General features: G+C 46.2%; 2 protein-coding genes across 4 annotated transcripts in view; one reads left to right on the forward strand and one right to left on the reverse strand.

The window, feature by feature from the left end:
- The window catches only part of Dgk (diacyl glycerol kinase 1), a 422,138-nt gene that overhangs the window by 120,761 nt on the left and 278,224 nt on the right, over nt 1–23,153 (reverse strand). For all 3 annotated transcript variants that reach the window (XM_075892403.1, XM_075892402.1, XM_075892401.1), the window contains one exon: nt 13,335–13,498. In XM_075892403.1, coding sequence (XP_075748518.1) covers nt 13,335–13,398 — 64 coding nt within the window. In that variant the 5' untranslated portion in view covers nt 13,399–13,498. The remainder of the gene's footprint in view (nt 1–13,334; nt 13,499–23,153) is intronic.
- LOC142813871 (uncharacterized) lies at nt 9,576–12,259 on the forward strand. The gene is made up of 2 exons (XM_075891827.1): nt 9,576–10,094; nt 10,870–12,259. The coding sequence occupies exons 1-2, from the start codon at nt 9,723–9,725 to the stop codon at nt 12,136–12,138; spliced, it is 1,641 nt and encodes a 546-aa protein (XP_075747942.1). The 5' UTR covers nt 9,576–9,722; the 3' UTR covers nt 12,139–12,259.

Here is a 23,153-nt window from a genome sequence, read left to right on the forward strand (position 1 = left end):
CGTCTACCTTTGTGGAATGTGGCATTTATGTTGCGTGGGATAGGCGTGATGGACAGGACTCTCGAACGTCCACCAGAATGCGCTTTTTCCTATCTGCATCCGCAATGTACGATTCGCTGTAGTTAAGATACCGGAGTACCGACCTCCCAGTGGGCGTGAGCTTGTGTCGTTCTGGCTGGCTGTTCTTGTGAGCCTCCGCGAGCTCTTGCCACGTGTTGTGGACACCCATCTTAAGAAGTTGTGAAGTAGAAGCTACGGGTGGCAGTCGCAAGGTGGCCATGGTTGCCTTTCTCATCATAATATTACGTTTTTCTATAACTTAAGGAAGTTATACGGCTATGACAATTATGAAGAGAAGTCGGAAATCCTTGTAATCCAACGCTCTTCGCTGAGATATGTACATCAGCGAATAAGCCGCACAGAAGGTACGTTCTTCGGGCGCGGTGCCTGGCACGAAGCAAGGAAAGCGCGAGTGTGAAGAGCCGAGCAAAGCGTTAGAGGCGCACGCATGCAGTGATTCCATTGATGCTCTGCAGTCAGAAGATAAGTCGCAGGGATTTACCAAAGAGCGTCAAGGAGGGGCGAAGCGTAAATATCGGCCAATCCCCGGAGCTCGAGCCTTCGGCTGCAGCGCACGGAGAGAGGTGCGTGAGCAAACAAATAAACAAACGCGTCATATAAAGCCGCAGCCAAACAAGGCGGAATCCGTGGCGGCAACAGCCGCTCCACGCCGGGAAAATAGAAGACCTCTCTCAAAGCTCCGGAGAAGATGAAAACTAAAGCGGAGATAGATAGTTTCGAAGTTTCGCGTGACTTACGGGGTTCCAAGAAAAACGCCGAAAAGCGGAATGAAGCGAGCTCGAGTGGAGGGGTTGCGGGGAAGAAAAGGTGAAACTAAAAGCGGGTATCGATAGTTTTTCTTGCTTAATTCCCGCTGTCGCCTTCTCGGTCGGCAGCGCTTCTTTCTCGACTTCACCACACGTCGCCCACTCAACTCTTTGCCTGCTAGTACGAGGCGCTTTTGCCGTCCTCATTTCTGTCTATTTCTCTTCGCTTTCTCATCGACGGTGGCTGCAAATCCTGTAACGGCTTGCCTCCTATCCTTCACGTCTCCTCATCGCGCTCCGAAAACTTCGCGCCGCATAATTTTCATCACTGGTTCTCGTGGCTGTTTCGTTACCTTTCGGCCACGGCGTACATACACTCAATCTTGTGGAATCCCTTCCAAATGGCGAAGTTCAGCTACAAATGCCACGTCGCTGTTTCGTGGCCGACAGCTTTTCGGCGGTAAGGAGAGCAGCGCGGAACGCCAGTTCGTTCCCACCAATAACAGCTCGCGTACCATATATATACCCATCTCCTCCTATTCGACAACTGACGTCTTGTTTCGACTACAACAGCAATTCGTGGCATGGCGTTGTTTTCTTTTTTTCTTTAAAGGAATTCGCGAGTCATCTCGGACAAATTAGAAGCCCTACTCTTTCTGTTCCTTTACCGAGTGTTCTTGAAGCGAACGCGCTCAGGTCTAAACACTAGCGCGACATTACGCCCCTCTGACGGCAAAAATACCACCTGTCAAGATGCCATCCTGGGCAAAAATCAGGAAGTTATTACGGAAGACTAGACGTAATTGAAAGGAAAACAACGTTTTTGGAAGAAAATGTGCAGTGTACGGTGCTGCAGCTCTTATGGGTTGAACACGGTCATGCACTGCGGGTAAGAATAGTTATTTATTTGTTTTTATTTATAATCTCTTTTCTGTTAGTCGCAAATGTCAACACGCTGCGCTTCCGCCCCGTTTCACAATGACATTCTTATTCGTTCTCGACTTTTCGTCGCTAAATTTAAACCCTCTTGGCGGTATTTATTTTTGACAAGATCTAGAAGTAGACAACGCCATGATATCTTTTGAAAGAAAGCACAATGGGTGGTTTCAGAATCGGGATAGCCAGGCATGCTACACTGCTATTGACCCTATGGGTCCAAAACCTCGCAGAACTTTCCACACACATTCACACCAATGCGAGCGTAGTAGATCTGTCAATGCCAGTAAGGGCGCTGGGATTTTTTAATTTTTATTTTGTTGGGAGGTATGGTTCAAGACAGTGGGAGTAGATGCAATTCGGCTGCAGTTCTCGACGTTAGGCTCTGTTCACAGCCTGCGCATAACCCTTTATTTTATCACTTGTATCACCGCTGGTATCAATGATTCTTGGAGAAGCTCTGATAACGAAACTCTAGCGAACCTCCATGTTCGCTGCAACCCACCTAATCCTACAAGATGAGGTTTACGGTGCTTCCATATTACTAGCGAACGTTGAAGCCTTCATTCAGTGCCAACTATACGAGCTAAATGCATTAACACCGTTTAAGGTGCCGAATCCACCAAAGGAACGCAAGCCCTACTAAGCATAGATAGATCGTATATTTCAGGGTTGGTGTTCCAGCAAATTTTGAGGACACGTACAGAGACAGGGCATGGATGAAGGCAATCGCGGTGATACACCTCATGGAGGTGTACCATGCCGTCGTGATAGATAGATAGATAGATAGATAGATAGATAGATAGATAGATAGATAAATAGATAGATAGATAGATAGATAGATAGATAGATAGATAGATAGATACATAGATAGATAGATAGATAGATAGATAGATAGATAGATAGATAGATAGATAGATAGATAGATAGATAGATAGATAGATAGATAGATAGATAGATAGATAGATAGATAGATAGATAGATAGATAGATAGATAGATAGATAGATAGTGGCATGATACCCGACAATGAAGATGGGTTGTATTTTTGCGACAGTTTCATTTATATGTACTATCAATAAGCTGAAATGATGTTCGTTTAATTTCGAATATTGCTTCAGAAGTCGCCAACATTACCCTACTAAAGCAGTTTGTTCTCATTAGGGACCCCATGAAATGATCAATGTGGACCACCCCGAAAAGTACCACAGTGAATGTTTCCGCTGGATTTAGTTGAACAATGGCAATAACTGATGCATCGGTTGTGCCACCACCGTACACATGTGAGCGAATGCTGTCTATTATACTCGTAAGCATTTCTGTTGCCGAAAGAAGGAAAGCTTATGGAATACACTAAAGCAAGCTCATCTATTTCAGCAGTTGCTTTACACAGAAGGAAATCGATCCTAGCATACTAACCTAACCAGACAGACATGGGACGCCCTTAAGCCAAATAACAGTACGAATGAACGCTGTCCAACCACACCCGCAAACGGCCTCGGTACACGAGAGATCGACTCGATTGCGTTGCATCGTAAAGCTGGAGCCCGCCGTTGGTCCTAGGCGGAGGCACCAATGAATTACAAAGGGCCATTTCCTTTGCGCGGACCACGACGCGCAAACATGATTGGGTGAGCCGTGGTCATTCCGGTGGGAAGTTGCGTAGCTCGAGGTCACGTCGTCTTCGGTCGGAATGGTAGGTAGTCAGCATCTCAACGACCTGCAGCTGATTGAGACTCTACTTTACGGCTTACGCTCACCATCTACCAAACGCGAGGGGAACTAATTAAACAAATTAACGGCTGTCCGAAGTGTCGATAAAGAGCATCGCACTTCAACTACGAGACATTTCCTGATATTGTAATTGTAGCCGTTTCCATGGAAAAAGTATTTCAAGGGCCACTTCATTTAAATGCAAAAAAAAATAACAGCTGACGCCGTTGGCGTGTGGATTATTCATATGAAAGGGATCAATTATAATGAAAAGTAAAGAAATGATACGTGTTACATACGTGAATAGAATCACCTTAATATTTATTAGCCAAATCCAAAACTTGTGCATGTGCATTGTGACCTACAATACAGCAATAATAATGAGGATGACGCCTGAAGAGCATTATTTTTACTATAAATTACCAGTGTATTTTAGCTTCATTGACGTTTACCATAAACATCCTGCACCAGTTTTTGGCCATTGCTTTTCGCAGAATAATAAGGAAGAGGATATCATCATCATCTTTTTCAGTTTCTTTTGCAGCTGAGGTTATAGTGGTTGACCATATCAACTATTTGTCACCACGTGCTTTTGCGCGAATACGCTTACGACCGCCAGTTCCCACATGCATATCTTCGCATCGTAGTGCACACATCGTGGCGACATCACTGACGTCTCTGTAGCTCATTTCGCAGAAATTCCAGCGTTGGCTTCAGTGTCATCGTTGATTGTGAACGAAAACAAAAGATCTTCTGCGTGACGGATATATTGAGAAAGACGTCAATGAAACTTATAATAAAAATTGCGGGTCCGAGTAAGGACCGAACACGGGTTGTTTTGATGGAAAGCACGTGTTCCACCACACAGTCATACATCTGGTTGGAATTGAATGAAGTGTAAAAGCTTTATCTTTGTCCTACATGGCGCGCTTAGCGCGTACAGCGGGCGTCTCCCACGTAGAGACGCCCCGCCGCGGTGGTCTAGTGGCTAAGGTACTCGGCTGCTGACCCGCAGGTCGCGGGTTCGTATCCCGGCTGCGGCGGCTGCATTTCCGATGGAGACGGAAATGTTGTAGGCCCGTGTGCTCAGATTTGGGTGCGCGTTAAAGAACCCCAGGTGGTCGAAATTTCCGGAGCCCTTCACTACGGCGTCTATCATAATCATATGGTGGTTTGGGGACGTTAAACCCAACATATATATGAATCAATCCCACGTAGTGACCGACAGGGAGTACCTGGCGGCGGCTTAAAGGTCTTGCTGGACGGCCCATTGCTGGTCGGCGAGATTCGAGCTTCTGAGGGACCTCTCCCACTTGTTTGAGGTAGAGTCGGCATAAGCGTTTCTACACTCTCAGAGCATGTGTGCGAGTGTCGCCGTGTATTCGCACAAAAGGCATGCATCTCTAGGGTACGCATCGGGAAAGAAAACGTGAAGCTTGGCAAGGTTTGGATACGTGTGCGTTTGTAATACGCGTAGGGTTAGCGCCTACGGCCTTTTAAGTTTGGGATGGGGCGGATAAATGCAGCGTTCAAGGCAAGAGTGTTTGTGATGTCGTTGTATGTAATTCGTGCATCCCAATCGATGTATAACTCAGCGAGATTGGGTTGCTCTGTGGCAGCGCGATCAGTATAAATGCGCTCTGCGTGATGGGCGTCTACTTGGAAATACAGTTAAAATAACTTCCTCTGCTTGGAAATGCCGTGAAAAAAATAACGTTTATGATTTGCAAACACACGCGTCTGCTTACAGGCTTCACAATTAAACTTGTAATATCACAGTTAATATTGCGTGGTACAAGCGTATATTGTCATCGAGCATCAGAACACGCAAATATCGTAATAACTTCATGCGTTAAAGTCAGTCACCCACTACAAAAGATACAAACGTTACTACACGTATTCTCTTGAGACCACGTAATGGGTGCATGCATGCCAAGGTCGAAAGGATTTTGCGATCACAATCACTCATGATTAAAAGCATGCTACCGATTACACAGAATATAACCATATGCGAAAGCGTCCCTGACACTAGTCACTTTCAACTTTAACACTTACATTGTACTAATCCACAGTTTGAAAATCTCGAGTAACATCATACAATAAATAGTATGCACTAGGAACAGGATATCAATGTCGCTTCCAAATCTTAAAGGCAAACCTTAGAGGTTTCGCAGTTCTTTTGTTAACACTCTGGAACGGGTAATACGTAAGGAACAACAAAGTTATCTACGTTCACCTATTCCTAGCTTATACGAGAAGTATTGCGAAGAAACACCTAAACAAACAAAAATTCCCCTAACACCCCGCTATGTGTAAGACTCATGAGAAGAGGAGAAGGAGAAAAAGAAGAAGAAGAAGAGCACGCGCATACCGTTCGCCAGCCGTAGGACTGAGCTTACTCAGCGATTACCATGACCGAGACTGAATCGATGGCCCGGCCGATGCCTGCACCGGAAACGATACCCGACATCATGCTGCTGCCTAAACAGGATCCCGCAGCCATATTCGCCAAAGGAAGTGTCTCGCCCAAGAAGGAGCAGCAAGACGTCCATCAGCCACAGCCGGTGAGCGTAGCACACGGTCTAATTTTCAGGCACGTTCATCAAGCATTGCTCTGTCCAGCGCGGAAGCGGCTCATGTGCATTCCTTGCGACGAGCTCTCTCGATGGTAGCGGCGTCCTCCTTACCCTTCTATATTGTTTTGTCTTCTTTTGTATGTGTAAGAACATATTGTTACGAAAAAAATATCATCAGCGATAACCAGGTAAACATATTTAACTTTTTTTAATTCTACATGCTAGAAATTTCTGTTTTGTGAGATCAGGTTATTTGGTTGCAGTAAACCCGCTACCCATGTCAAACTTCCCATTATGCTTCACTTCAATACCATGCAGGTAAGCAATCGTACTCACAACAGCTGACTGGTAGCTATTGCTCAATTGTGCGAGCATTGCGGCTGGCAGTTGAAAAAAAGAGTCGCTAAATCCTGACCCCTGCACACCCCACAGAGGCACTGGAACGTGTAGAACGTGGAAAATGTTCAATCTTTTGGCTTACAGAAGTAACAAAATTGTCCGAAATGCTTACTGTTGAAACCCGTAAGCACGAGTATTCCTGCGCCACAACGATTGACATAGCTGTCACGTCAAGCTGTCATACGTTAATGCAGCGCTTCAAAAACTCACAGCGTCCCTTATGAATTCGCTTAATTTAGACGGCTCGAAAACGAAAACCATCATCGTTTTTTTTTTTCGTCGATGTACCGATCCTTCCCCGCTCCCCCGAAAGCTATCTGGCCCTTGTCAAGAACAGTGAACGTAGCGTGCGCTATAGTAGAAAAAAATAGTGCGGAATGGCACGTGACACGAGGATATTGCTTCTTTCTTTCGCTGAAATAAAAAAAATGGCTGCATATCCACGGGGTGAATGAAGCAGAGTTGGGCGAAGCATCCCTCGGTCCATTCGTTCTGGCTTCCGTCCGTCCATGCGTCCGTCTGTGTGACCGTCCGTGCGTTGGGCGAAGCATCCCTCGGTCCATTCGTTCTGACTTCCGTCCGTCCATGCGTTCGTCTGTGTGACCGTCCATGCGTCCATCCGCCCGTCCGTGCGTGTGTCTGTTCGTGCGTCTGCACACCCATTCATGCATCTGTCCCTGCGTTCGTCCATGCATCCGTCCCTGCGTCTGTTCGTCCGTGCTTCCGTCCGTCCGTTCACCCATCCATGCATCCGCCCATGCATCTGTCTGTGTGTCCGTTCGTCCATCTAGTCAACACTCCAAGTACCACCATCTCGCATCTTTTCATCATATATTCCGCATATTGAAGCACCGCCATCCAGCGGACATTCCAAGGACTAAACGAGAGGTGGCACACGCGCACTTTCTCACGGGTTGCGCTTCGTGTCTACTGGGAGACCATCATGACCAGCACTTCTGCGTTCGATCAGCGCCGGATCATCTCGTGCGCCATGAAGAGGATCGCACTTCAAGGGCTTTCCTTTGCTTTGTAAGGGTGCCTCCTCACCGCGAGGGAGCACCCACGTGCCATGAGGGGGCTCGGCCCCCACGCTATACAGTGGCAATAAATGTTTCTACCACCACCGTGTCTACTTTCCACCTTTAACCACCTCGAGTTCATAGTATATACTAGTTCACTGTATTCATGGCACTGCGGCCCAACGCTCGCTAAACCTTTCTAAAGCCAAGGAGGTTGCGCCCAGCGAGTATAACGTAGCAACCCTTTCTTGTCAGATTGTGCTCAATGCACATGCCAATGGCTGCTAATAGGGAGTGAGAGACAGGAGAATTGGGCTTTTAGTTGAGATGGGCGCTGCAAATTTTTTATTGTTCAACAACGCACAGGAGAAATCTCCCACCGGCACTACCTTGCAGGTCAAAGCGTAAGACATGGTACGCACTACTACGAGGGACGAACGGGTGCCGCTTTAAGGAGCTTCGCCCCTAAAAGCAGCGTCGGAACGCACTACTCGATCTCTCCAGGCGTATTTGTCCTTAAATCTTGGTTCATCAAGGAGCGAAGTTTTCGGTTTTTACAGCCCTAACATCGTTTTACATGCACAGTCTCCGTGATATGTTCCCGTTTGGTCACGCGATGTCATGTGATCACGTCGTCACGTAACTTTAACTAACATGACAAAATCTGGTTATAGTAGCGCAGTCTAAACTTCTTCACGCCACGAAGACCTTCGCACCACTCGTGTTAGCGTCTACGCCCCGCATGCAGTCAAATTTTCTCGTTTAATGAAGCATTTGCGGCTTTCGCATTAACTAGAACCCGTCTGCCAACCACGTTTCTCTGCAGTACGTACCATGCAATGATTGTTCTCGCAACTTGAAGAAAGTTCGTGCCGAAATTGCAGTATTCGGAGGTAATCTGTCACTTTCCCGTTGCGGGCAGAGTCCCGCTGACCATACGACACCGGAGGCCGGTGACCTCCCCCAGCGCCGCTTCCTCTCGCTGGCGGGAGCCATGGCGGCCATGCTGGCCGTCTTCTTCCTTGTCGTGGTGGCGTACGCATTCACGAGACCTTCACCGCTACGCGAGAGTGCCGACTGCGACACGGATGACTGCATGCAGCATGCGTTCTTGTTGTCCGCCGCGCTGAACCGCAGTCTCGACCCGTGCGAGGACTTCGGCACGTTCGCCTGCAGTGCCTGGCTCGCTAGCTCGGCTCATTCACGGAGTCTCCAAGAAGACCTCTGGTACAGGTTAGCCTACCACGTTACGTCTCGCAACAATCAATGCAGCAAGCCTGTCCACTGAAGCCATGGCTAATCGAGTGTGTATGTATGTATGTATGTATGTATGTATGTATGTATGTATGTATGTATGTATGTACGTACCTACGTATGTATGTATGTATGTATGTATGTATGTATGTATGTATGTATGTATGTATGTATGTATGTATGTATGTATGTATGTATGTATGTATGTATGTATGTATGTATGTATGTATGTATGTATGTATGTATCTATGTATGTATGTATGTATGTATGTATGTATGTATGTATGTATGTATGTATGTATGTATGTATGTATGTATGTATGTATGTGTGTGTGTGTATGTATGTATGTATGTATGTATGTATGTATGTATGTATGTATGTATGTATGTATGTATGTATGTATGTATGTATGTATGTATGTATGTACGTATGTATGTATGTATGTATGTATGTATGTGGCGTCACACAGAAATAGCTCGAAAAAGAAAAAAAAAATGCCAGGCTTGCACGGAATGCGCAGCAGTGTATTTCACCTTAACGTGTCCACGCTAACATGCACTCAAGCACGCGCGAGATATATTCAATATCATACTTCTGAAATTATTTAGATATATCGTGCACTTTATCGCAAGGTTATAAGACCAAAGCGTCGTATCTAAAATTTAGTTCATATATCTCGCATGAGTTCTTTATCAAACACCGATTTGAATCTCGTGATATAAAACATCTCCTAGTGGGTTTTAAGGCAAGCTTTAACCAACATGTCGACGTCTGTAGCACTGTTATTAGTGCACAGCTTCTATAAATCAAGATTACCCATCTAGCACATTTATTGTGCAGCGGAATCGCGATTCTATTGTGGTCAACAGAGTGTTGCTGTTAAATGTAATGTAATGTTCTGTTCTGTTATGTAATGTAATGTTCTGTTAGTGCCAACTCACGACGACGACCTTCGGCGCGCACAGATGGACGAAGCAAGCGGCGCTAGAACTGGAAAAGATGCGGGTATTCCCGGACTCGAGGCCGATTGTCAAGGCGGCCGGCCTGCTGCAGGAATGCGTCGAGACGGACGCGGACGCGAGTCAACAAAACACGCTCTTCTTGCGCCGATTCTTCGGCCAGAGGAATCTGAGCTTCGCACCCAGCGAAGCGTCCAGTGAAGGCGTTCACGCACTGGACGTCCTCCTGGACCTGGCCATCAATTGGCGCCTGCCCTTGTGGTTCTCCGTCGCTGTGCTCAAAGCCGGTGAGAACGGTGCACTGGGGGTGCTTCTCGACTATGGCCGCTACGACGCATACTGGGTCAACCCAACTTCGCCCAGTTTCACTGACGATAACGAGGAGGTCGTCATGGACACCGTTATACTAAAGGTCAGCGCCACAACATAATGTCACCATTATCTTGTCGTCAAAAAAATTGGCAGCTCCTCTTAGCGTGTTATGTTTCGTACTGGGGCGTTCTATGTACAGCGAACTTTCTACCAATACATGATAGCGGTGACGCTACAATAGCACCCTGAAATCTCACTACATTACGCAGTATCGAAAAAAAGGGAAATGTTTATCAAGAAGCAAGATCACTGAGCTAGGCCGCGAATGATATATACTTTGTTCATTTTTACCCGCTTTGTACGACACATTGTAAAGTTGAACTAGGTAAGTGAAATTTGAGTTGTTTGTGAGTATTACGCTTACCTGTGCGTTTCGCATATCTAGAACTTTCTTAAGGTAAAGCTATTGTCACATTCACTCCATTGTCGAAGTGACCGTCCCACACGATGACCACCAACGTGGTTGGTAGGTGTGTAAACGCTTGCCAGACAAGTTTTGTGAGTACGGATACAGGTCTAGTTTCCAGTAACTTACCTTGGGTCAGCATTAAAAAAAAGTGTTGCACTCCAGTTATTGTGAGTAGTTTTGTCAGCGCATATTTCTACGCAAAGCAAAGAGCTACTGAAAAGTATCAGGCATAAGTTTTTGTTTGGCTTGTCGCTTGATAATAACTTCGCAGAATTGCTTATTACAATGAATAAATTCATTCGCTTAGTCACAAGAAAACGTTTTTAGATATTCTAAATAGCTTCGACAGGAAAGACCTTATACCGGACGTGGTTTCCTCTTACTTTTTCTCTCGTAACTGCTGCAGACTCTGCGAGACTTGTCGGACACCCGGTTGCAGTTTAAGCCCAGGGCGATTCAGATCATGAACATAAGCAGGCTGACGCCCAGTTGGAGCGGCGACCTTTGGTCGAAGTACCTTCAAAAGCACCTGTCGCCAGCCTTTACTGTGACCATGCAGGACCACATACTGCTCACTGACAGTACCCTGCTGGAAATAGTCGGCGGCATAAGCGTTCGTTACGGCAACGCCGCTCTGCTGCAGCACATCGCTAGAGTCTTGAACAATACCTTTTCGAACCTTCTGAGCAACGGCACGCCGCATTTCTCCAAGATGGACGAGACCTATCCTACTTCGCCGGAGAATATTACCCTCGTGTGCCAGCTTCAAGTAGAAGACTTATTCAAACCCGCGCTCGCCGTGAACCACGTTGTCGCGAAGAAGCTCTTGGCTCATCGCGCGATTGTGGACGATATCCTGCAGAACGTTGTCGAGACTGCCGTCGATATGTTAGCAGACACCGAGTGGATAGGAGAAGCGAGCAAGGAAAGCATGATCCAGAAGATCAAAACGCTGAGAATCAACGTCTGGCCCGACGAGGAGCTCATGAATGATAAGACACTTTCGGACCTCTACCACAACTTCCCGGGTTCTCGAGATATCTACGCTCGCGACGTGATAGAGTCGCGCGCCGAGATTCGCCGACACCTGGGAACGGACTCGTACATCTACCTCACGTCTACTCCGCACGGCGGTCGCGACCCGTACCTTGCGTACAACGTGTTCAGCAACACCATCACCATCGCGGTTGGTACGCTGTCGTCGCCTCTTTTCTATCTCGAAGGGACGACGGCCATGAACTATGGTGGCCTCGGCGCTGCGTTCGCCAGCGTTCTGCTGCGAGCTGTCGACAGCGGCTATGCGTTCACCGGCCCGAACGGATGGGCGCTGAATAAGACGGAGTCGATGTACATCAAGGCCCCCTGCGTGGACATGAGCTTCGAGGGCTTCTACCCCGGCCTGCCGTCCTTAGAGTTAACGTACAGGTCCTACCTGAACGCCTTAAAGAAGACGCGCCGATCGGCGGACAGCAAGCTGGCGTCGCTCCCCGAGTTCACCGCGGAGCAAGTGTTCTTCCTGACCTTCTGCCAGCGCACGTGCAGGCTGTACGACAGCCTGAAGACATCGGGCGAATGCAACGTAGCCGTGCGAAACTTCTTGCCTTTCGTAAAGGCCTTCAACTGCCGACGTGGTTCGAATATGAACTCCAATAACAAGTGCGTTTTCTTCACGTGATTTCAAACAATGTTAACCATTCATCTTCATTTGTCGATTTACGTAAATGTTACATGTTTGAAGACTGCTTATTGTCGATTGCAACTCAACTTGAAATTAAAAGTAAGCTTCGCCCACAGTAGTCGCTGCCCCATTCAGTTTCGTTTACTTCCTTGACGTCGAGAACCTTTGACGCGTTTCAGGCAGGGGATTTTATGAGACATGCTCGTGTTGACGAGATTATGAAGTTGGGCGTGTTGGTAATGCAAAACTGATCACGGGGTTCGAAAATACTTGGCACAGGAGAAGAGCAATAAATTAAGCGCTCATTAAGGGAAGAGACGAAGATGACCGCTTAATTTGTTGCTCTTCTCCTGTGTCAAATAACGAGTTACAATATATATATATATATATATATATATATATATATATATATATATATATATATATATATATATATATATATATATATATATATATATATATACTATACACTTCTTTCCCTTATTCATTAACGAGGGTCTCGTACTGGCAGACTTGGTGTCATTAGGTTGTATACGAGGGACTATTAATCAGCTGCCCGCTCGTAATATGTTCACGTGCTACGTGACGCCAAACATGCGCATAAAAAGTGTTTCACACTCGTCGCTTGGCTTATAGATGGCGCTGACTGACACTCCTACTTCTAAATTCACATATAAACCCAAAAAAGTCGATGGAGGGAAGGGCGCTGTATCGAACGCGTTATTCGAAGGTCGTAGGTTCGATTCCTGCTCACGGCTGGTTATTTTTCACCCACTTTTCTTTATTCTTATTTACGTTTCATTGGTTCTAATAACTTCTCCTTTACATTTTTTAATATCTGAAATCTAGAGCTTGCGTGCAAATTTCAGGACATAACTTTTGGGCTGACGTAGTATTGTAAGTAGGGACGACGATGACGGCGTTTTTTATACTAATACGTGTATTGTTTACATTATCAGCAAATAATAATACAAGGGGAACTATCTGACACCATACGCTTGCTCAGATTAACGAAAGGCGCGCCGCAGTTATCGGTGCGGAGCTCGTATTTCTTCTTGGGTTGTACCAGGCTATAGCATTACTTTGATGCTTGCCTAGTGAGATAAGTGCACCATCAGCCACGAAACGTGCATTATAGTGTTCGTGTATTTGAACCGGTCGGCGAGACGGCCGGCTGCAGTCCTTCCACTCACACTGGACGTAGTCCTGCAGCTGCTGGAACTCGGCCGGAGAGAGTTTCTCCCACTTGACGGCCATGGCGTCCTGCCGAGCCGAGCTTCCGCGCTGGTCATCTGCATCCGGGGTCGCACGGTTCGGGACACTCGCCGCATCCAGGCGCGCCCCGGAGCACCATGCTCTGCGGGAAAGAAAACCTCCGCGTGAACGACAGCACGCGGAATATCCGCTCGAAAGAAAGTTGCGCCAAAAGTATGGAAGGGCCCAACGACACATCTGACGAGTGCCATCTAGCTTACTCGACGAGAGCAAAAATATCAGACGAAATCTTGCCGTTCATTGACGTTATAACAGCATAAATGTTAAGAACCACGAGAAGGTGGACACAGACTCCCCGAATATGGTGCCTCGCTAGCGTTTATGTTGCGACGCGCTCGAGTCGCGTATTGAAAGAAACGAACTCTGCGCAATACAAACTATCATTGGCGATTTCCTGTAGAATTTTCTTCCCACCAAAGTATAGTCGGATTACCTAGGTAAATCCTCATTATTTTTACGTAAAAGGTCAAGAGGCAAGACGAACTATACTCTTCACCATAGCAGAGGATAAGGGGAACAAAAGCTGCTGGTGGAGAGATCCAGGAGCACGTAACAAATATGAAGAAACACCAAGTTTGGGTGGGGGCATAGGCCCCAGCCTATAGCTTTTTTACGTAATTTAGCCAAAGTAACACTGAACGGTGTTTACTACCATGTTAACGTGGTAGTGAACACCACGCTTTTGTTTAAACGTCCAGTTCAGTCCGATGTGCTAAATTTGCGGTATAACCCATGCTGCACGTAAGCTCAATCTTTTGAGCACTTTTTCTGTGGGGGCTAAAAACACACGCAAAGCCTTGCGAAAATGAACAGTCATTCTTCTTTGCCATTGAAGAGTCCGTGTTTATATTTGTGTGTATATATGTTTCATGTTTATGCTTATTTCCACACTTATGCGTTAAAGAAACGTCACAATGTGTTGGTTATACGTATAGATGCATGTATTGTCAGTGAGCTAACGTATCTGGTAAACGCTGCATCTTCTGGAACTCGTGACGGATAAGCTTTGAAGTCGTTCTTCATGGTAACATTGTGGCTTCGGAACAATGTGAGAGGTCAAGAGCCGAATTCACAGAAGTACTTTGTTCTTGCCATCAGATGGCTATAGCTTCGTTAACAACAGTCAAGCATCGGTATTTTTAAAATGTTTTCTCACAAGACATTTTTGTTGCGAGGATGTGTTCCAGAGTCCTACGAACCGATTTAGGTTTGATTGCGTTTCGTTCTAACAAACTTGATGATCATGGAAGGGGTGCACAACTACAGCACTATAGTTGCGAAGAGGGAGGCCCGCACAGATTTCATTTGAAGTCATTCCACCGCAAAAGAAAGAACCACTGCATTGAAAACAACTTTAGTGAGTACTTGTACAATGAAAATAACGAGTTACGAAGGTCCAGCAACGTTGTGCCAAATCAATTTACATGTGCAGAGCTAAATGCAGAAATGCGTTTTTCTTTTCATTTCGGAAGGCGCACAATGGTTATTGTGCACTGTTTTACAGCTTATATATTTCAAAATGCCACCTTCGCCTCTTCCCGGCCACACTTACGGAGCCAGAGCGTAAAACTGCCACTCCTTCAGTCTGCACTTATGGCGAGTCACTGCGGCAACGCACCTTTGTTCGCGTGCTCCAATGTGGTCGATGGGCACGTAAACAAGAAAGCCATTGGCGCTGGAACGGTTCCCATGGCTCCGGCAATTTTCGTGCTTTTATCTGCGCGATTGTGACAGACTGCACCCACGGAACGCTTCTCTGCGCCACCACACTGGAATGCCTATTCTGACGAGTCATGCATATTTAAGTGCACCCCGCCGTCTACGAGCTGGTTTCCTTTGTCATGCAAGTGCGCCACAGTGGGTGCGAAGCTTCGCTCGTGCTTTTTTTTTCATACTTTTATCGTGGTGCGCAAAGAATGACGGTGGCACCGGCAGAATTCCGAGTGCGAAGGTCCACTTAAAAGTTTATGCACGGGCACAAGCATCATTTTTTCTGATTTTGGTGTTTCATGGATATCTGTATATTTTGGAATGTAACTTCGCTGACATGACAAATGCCCGGTGAAGGGCAGAAAGAAAAAAATAAATACCATAAAACGCTGCGGCTTTCCGAGCAGTACAGCAGTAAAAGATGGCACGAATGGAAAGCAAAAGGATTATTCGCATTGGCAGCGCTACAAAAGAGGCAAGTTGGAAGGACCCTACCAGCAGCGCGCCAGCGTCAGTGCAACAAAACGGAGTAAAATAAAACCCTTTATTAGTGGTTGCGAGTGCAATAAGCTGATATGTAGATTCCTTCGGCATGAAGTGAAAGAAGGCAAAGTGCAGTAGAGCCGTGGAGCTCTCTATATGAGCTGGCACTTGAAATAAGGACCATAATCCATGGCAACAGAAGGCTAAAGTTTTATAAAAGGGAACTCGCTAAGCTGAAGCCTTACCGAGTTCAAGCATTGCCAAATAATTCCTTGCATGGTAGCTTTGGCATGTTGCAACTAATGGTGAGTTTGACTGAGGTAAAGCTGGAGGCATCGCCGTTCTTCCTTAAATAATACGGGGCTCTAGCGATCGTCAAATGTGAACAAGAAGTAGTGACGTAAAGTGGTGAACGAAAACAACTATGCCTAGTTGTTGCATTTTCAGGGACAAACAGCGTAAGATACGCCGGATGAGAGGAAGGACACGCACAGCACGGAGTGCTGTCTTCATTTCGGAGAAACGCAGCGCAACATAAGGACGAGCATGAAGGAACACAGTGCACAGGACGAGACCCGAACTTACAACTGAACTTCATTGCGCCAACTATTCGATCTTAGAGCTTACGACGCCACGCCACCTTCATAGTCTACTAGAGCAGGTATTGCGCGCTATAAAAGAGAATGGTTGGCGCAATAAAGTCCAGTTCTAAGCTCAGCGCTTGTCCTGTGCGCTGTGATCTGTCAGCCAAGTATCTATCAACTCGCCTAAAGCAAAGTATTGCCGTCTTCAACTGATCCCCGTAATTTACAGACTCTAAACACGTATAAGGTTTCACCAATGAGATACTTTGGTTGCATAGGTGTACTGTCGCGCACATTATGACTTGCAATACAGAAGTGCGCGGCCTCACGCGAATGGATTTCGCATGGTTTCCCACTAGCCCTCCCTCAATAGGATACGATCCCAAATTATAAAATAACACTTAGTTGTTCAAATAAAGAAAGAAGTTGAAGCCATGCGCTGCCTTCGAAGTCATAAGGCCACGCGCTCCCGTGCTGCAAGTCATTCAGCACGACTACCCACACTGCAGGGCAAAGGCCTCTCCCATGTTCCGCCAATCAACCTGGTCCTGTGAATTGTGCTGCCACATTAAACCCTCAAACTTTATCTCATCGGCTTACCGAACTTTCTGTCTCCCTCCCCCGCACGTATGCCTTCTCTCAGAGCACAGTAAGTTACCTTTAATGGCAAGCGACTGATTGATTGATATGTGGGGTTTAACGTCCCAAAACCACGATACGATTGTGAGAGACGCCGTAGCGGAGGGCTTCGAAAATTTCGACCACCTGGGGTTCTTTAACGTGCGGCCAAATCTGAGCAAACGGGCCTACAACATTTCCGCCTCCATCGGAAATGCAGCCGCTGCCGCCGGGATTCGATCCCGCGACATGCGGGTCAGCAGCCGAGTACCTTAGCCACTAGACCACCGCGGTGCGGCGGCAAGCGACTGTCCCGCCTACGCGTATGTTCCCAGCCCTTGTCTATTTCTCCATGACTATAGTTTGAGGCGGACATTAAAAAACCTCAGCTGGCCGAAATTTTCAAAGCTCTCTAGTACGGCGTCCCTTATAATCATATAAAACCTCTATAATTATTGTTATACTTGTTACGTTAAAAACTTGTGCCACTGTTAGGTTAATATCTGACGCTGGGGCTGTCACCATCTACAAAAGCGCAAATGAGTAAAAACACGCCAAAAAATAAATCCATTCGTTATGAATAAGCCAGTTTTACTCTCAAAGTAAACGTGCTTCCTTTGTCCTTTGATTTGAGGCTGCTTATTATCGTCTCTCTCGCATTATCTGACGAAAAAAAAAGGCTACGCGATTTTAAAAGGAAAATTCCAAGTATCATTAAACTCCACAATGATTCAAGAAGGACAGCTTCATCAGGCTAATATATTGAAGACCACGCAACGAAGTTTTCCAGTCTGTTTCATTCATTAAGTTTTCAGCAGAAAGCACTTTATTAATGAGGCTAGAAGCATCGAGGTGTTGCAATTCTATATATTTGCTGCAAGTCTGAACATGACCTACGTGGACGGAGCAAGAAGCAGACACATATGATTTATTTTCGATTTTGTTTACTTTCAAGCAAGCTTCCCGTAGGAGCACGTAAAGATGATATTACGTAACACACATGGGCGTCGCCAGATTGGGCTGTCAAATATTGTTTTTTTAGGTTGCATATCACGAAGTGAACGCCAAATCAAAAAAACATTTTTTGACAAGGAACGTCGAACATATGCCAGCTCAAGTGCTTTCACGGAGGAGGAGGAGGAGGAGGAGGAAGAAGAAGAAGAAGAAGAAGAAGAAGAAGAAGAAGAAGAAGAAGAAGAAGAAGAAGAAGAAGAAGAAGAAGAAGAAGAAGAAGAAGAAGAAGAAGAAGAAGAAGAAGAAGAAGACCGCCGTGCTCTTCTTGCGGCTATGAAAACAAGGAGGGACACCATCGCAAGTCTGCCGAGCTTACCGATGCGCACTGCTTTTGAAATTTCACAAACGAACAAGGCCTATTTACAGAACTTAGAAGAGGGAAGGACTGTGAACAGCCATGAATTCATATAAATATATGCATCTAAGCGGTACACATTGAGCTCGACGCATTCCGATCTCGGCAGTTTGATACACCACCTTATTAGTCTGTGAAAATAATACGCGCTTCAGCTGATTATGGGCTAGTTGATATAGTTGAGAATGGTACAAGTGGCAACGCTTCACAATCTTGCTGTGAACTAATTTTTCCTTTATTTGGAATCTATTCATGCGTTCCTGCGCACTGTATTTCATTCAGTCTACTCTAGCTTCACTCTCTTAAAGCCGAACTTTCGAGCCTTTTAGTTCACAAGTCTTCTCACGACTGGCTGGCTCACTTCACTATAGCGAAACGTCCAGCACCAGCAGAGGCTGCGTGGAGCTTTCTCTTAATACCAGCGCAGGCTTGGCTGGTTTGGTTGCGTCCCAGCTAATAGCGAGCAAATAGTGGCGGTCAGCATGCGTTAAGAAGCGAACGTCCGTCCTACACGAACCATAGGCACCGGGAAAACATCCCTATAGCAAGTGATGAAAATTCTGGGCCCATATACACAAGACGTTGTTACGCCGATAAGGGTCGTAAGTATATAGACGGCGCAGTAGTGTCAGCAAGCACAATATCATATGAAAGGCCTCTGCCTGATCATAGCACTACACCATACTAACAAGGAGATTTGTGAATTCAGCCAGTGGACATCCTGTTCGTAGGTGCTGCTTCCAATCGGCCGGTCAGCTTTTGAAAAAAAAAAAAGTCCGATCTCCGATAGCATAACTTACTGCACGTGCAGCCAGCTATAGATAACCTTCAAGCGATTCGCACAGCGTAACATTCTGGCGAATATTTCTATTTCTCCTGGTAATAACTGTTGGAGATTTACGTCCCGAAACCGCAATATGATCGCGATAACCGTCCTAGTGGAGAGCTCTGGAGTTTTCGACCTCCTAGAGTTTCTTACCGTGCACCTAAATCAAACAAAAAAAAAATGACTGAGCGCCAGCAAAGCGCTGCGCACAAGGCGCAGGTGCTACTTTCAACTGTTTATTCCACAACGCTCATCACGAAATATTAATTTTGTTACGAACGATGGTCCGCCTAGGTGGAACAGTGGTTACGTTGCTCGGCTGCTAATCAGTAGGTCACGGGTTCGATTCCGGCCGTGGCGGTAGCTTTTCGATGGACGACAAATGGTGGAGGCCCATGTATACCATTCAATGTCAGCGCATGTTAAAGAACACCAGGTGGTCGAAATTTCCGGAGCCCTCCACTACAGCGCCCCTCTTAACCACCTCGTGGTTTTGGGACGTAGAACCCCGATCGATGCTAGCGTAAGACGCTTTTGCGAGTGCGATCTATCAGTCACGCACGTGCGGCATGACTGATAAGTGACGAAGTTGCGCATCTCGGAAGCCGCGCACGTGCGCGGAAGAAAAGAAGAAGCGGAAAGTGGTCACGAATGAAAAGGATAAGGATATTGTAGGTAGCCGGCGGATCTAACCTTGCATGATTTGTAGGCAATCGCCCCACCCGCTTTCCGCTTTGCTACTTGTAGCTAATGTTCTTTGTTTTTTTAATTAAGCACGAGCAGGCTCTTAAAATAAAAAAAAAATCGTGCATAGCACGACGTAAACCCCCATAAGACCGCGGCCTCTGTGCTATTCTACATGCAGTATCGTGCCAGAACTCTAGCTCGCTGCACTATGCCTCAAACATAATTGTCACTTATCACCAGTCACATGCGATATCTGCAGCATTCAAGAATTTCAAGAGAAGTCGCGACACCGGTTGAAAATGCAATTTATGCGCGCATTTCGGACCAAGCATTAGGGCGAGAGATGATGAGCGACAGGCAGAGGCCATTCCTCATTATAGTAGCTATATAAATGGCACGAAAAGCAGTGCAGGTTTAAAAGCAATCATACATATGGACGGACGCGTACGTAAGTACATGTGCACTACATACAAAAATACACCTTGCCTGTGATTACTAAAAACGAGAATCACAGTAAATTACTAGACATGATGCAATAATGTGGGTACAAACGAATTTTAAACATACAAGCGCCTATAAGCGTCAGTGCTCATGCCACAGCTTTTCTAATAAACTTCCCATAATACCGCAGGTAAATTATATGTGTCTTTCTGCCTTTCAAGTCTGAATGTATGGCTTGTTGTGATAGTTATTTTGCGGTATTTTCCCCTTTTTTTAATTTGCTGGAGTGGTCACATTCGACTTAATTGGACATGTAAACTTGGTGCTTCGACTTGCGATGACAGATTGTGCAGAGGCAAATATGTTGTCGTGAAATGCGACCTACTCGCAGGAACTATCGAGCATCATTGCAACGTTTTGCTTCCAAGAGTGTCCCCTTCTATATTGCATGGAGGGTAAAAAAAAAGTGCGGATGACATTTCAACGAAACGCTATCTGCTTACTTACGCTTAATAAAAAGAAAAACAACATCACCTTCTTTCAATTGTTATATATATATATATATATATATATATATATATATATATATATATATATATATATATATATATATATATATATATATATATTTTTTCACAGCGAAGGCCAACTTTCAGTGTCGCCCAGGGTTCGCCGGGTCACATTGTTTCCGCCTGCGTCGCCCAACGATAAAGTGCCGTGGAAGCGCGACACTGGCGCAAGTAATTCGACTCCGCCGGCGAATGAGCCACAAATGAAGACGAATCGAAGTCGGCGCCGCAAACGGTAAGCCAGCGCGCCCGACCGCCGCTGCAGTCGTAGTTGCAGAAGCAAGAGACTAACAGCGGAAATTCGCCCCCGGGAACTAGATTGCGAAGTGCGCGGCTCCGGCGGCCAATAGCGCGGAAGACGGCTGTGGTAGAGAGAGGGAAGATCCGCACGTATACGCAAGATAGCTAAACTGCGCGCGCTTCTTCGCCTCCGTTGAAGGGTATTTGGCGCGCCGGGTGCCAGCAGTGCTCTTATACTCGTACATACAAGTTAGGAGGACACCCACATCCGGGATTACAGCAGACGTTTTGTGTGCCTCGGAGGCTGTTATAGCTGGCCCGCCTTGTGCCACAGTATAGCTGGCCGGCTTTCCCACTACCATTCGGTCGGCGGCGATTGCGGACTCGGCGCCGTATTTGCGAGACTCCCGGCGACTGCTGGCTTAACAAAGTACGCACATGACCGCACTAAAAGCGCGCATCGCTGTTGAAGCTAGCGCCAGAGTCGGCTATAGCCGATTCGCGTGGCTCACGGATCGATCTGATCCCTGTAGCAACAGCTTGGTCGATAGGGTCCGTCCGAAATGGGCAGGGACATAAGAGGCACCGTAATCAGCGAATATCCCACTTTTTTACGTGCGAAGGTTTGCAAATCTATCTGCCGATTTGCTAACAACAGTTTCGGACACGCTGCACAGTTTTTATTGCCCGACAGTGTGTATAAGCCTTGCCGTGCTTCGACGAGTCCGATTTCGTGCGTGTTTATTTAATTATTTGCAAGGCAGCGAGAGGCTTGCTATTGTATTGCAAGAAAGCAAGTACAGTAGCAAAGACAAACTATTCCGGCAACGTTCATAACAGTGAAAGCAGTGAATGAAATTAGCATGCTTTCGAATCCAAACTAACGGTTTGTGGATTAGTCGTGCGTTTTACGCTTTGCGTGCTATAAAAGTTCATTGTTGGTGACTGCCAGATCTTTAACTACCAGATCTTAACTAACCAGATACCGACGTGCCGCGTGGATTGATTCTTTGCATTTTTGGTTTCTGTGCTCCCACGTGTACGTCGTTCTGCGGTATTTGCTCGGCGGAGTTTCGAGGTCAGAGCACGCGCATGCGTAAAGGACTGACCCCACGCATCCGTCGGAGCGCGTCGGCGCGTGGCTTTTCGACGAAGCGCCGCGCCTACTCCCTTCAGAGAGAGAAAGAGTGGGCACGTAGATACGCGAAGCCACGTGCTCTCTCTTTCTTTATGGGAGAGGGCTCAACGCCGCGGCAAAAAGACACGCGCCGACGCGCTGCGACGGCTACGTGGGGTCAGTCCTTTACGCATGCGCGTGCTCTGACCGCGAAACTCCGCCGAGCAAATACCGCAGAATGACGTACGCGTGGGAGCATAGAAAAGAAAATATGCAAACAATCAATCCAGCCGGCACGTGCGTATCTGGTTAGTTAAGATCTGGTAGTTAAAAACTCTACTGTTTTCTTTTTTTACACAGAAACCGCAAAAAAATACACCAAAGAAAGAGCACTGAATAATTAACATTTCTCAGTTTTTTTCTTTTCAATGGTCGTTTGCCTGCAATACCGTATGTTGATATGACTGCCCATATACTATCGTACGGGAAAACTGCATGACATTAGTCCATAATGGTGCTGATAGTGCTCATTGCGTATGTCTGGGTATTATGACGGTTGTGGTTCGTAGATGATCCGCTGTCAGAAGACATGCTTAGCTTCACATTCCGGGAAAAATGTCACCCGTGGAATATTTTGTTCTAACGATCGCAATCAAGGCCCACTGGCAGCATCAATTTCGTATGAACAGCATACTTGTTCTGTTGGTGGGGAGGGGGGAATATCGTTTACGTGATTCAGTATGGTGCCACGGCTAATACTTATAAGCACACTATATAATAAGCCAATCGTAGACAGATTTGTCCTCATCTTCTTGTTGTCAAGTTAACACTCCTAAAACAAACAAACAAAAAACTTAATTGCTATCGAACGGCAGTGCACCAGTGACATGCATACTATCAAAACGTTTTTTTTGTTTTGGTATTTTGTTCAGTCGAGTTCTATACTAAGTCAAAACGGTTCTCACTTTTGTTGCGATATTGCTAGATACGCTGCACTCGAACATTATATAGAACGCTAAACCGAACAACACAGCTGTTACAAAAGGCAAGCCATAATACAGGAACAAAAAAAAAAGGTTTCTGTATCTCATAA

The sequence above is a fragment of the Rhipicephalus microplus genome, chromosome 4 (genome assembly GCF_043290135.1).
Source record: "Rhipicephalus microplus isolate Deutch F79 chromosome 4, USDA_Rmic, whole genome shotgun sequence".
NCBI lineage: Eukaryota > Metazoa > Arthropoda > Arachnida > Ixodida > Ixodidae > Rhipicephalus > Rhipicephalus microplus.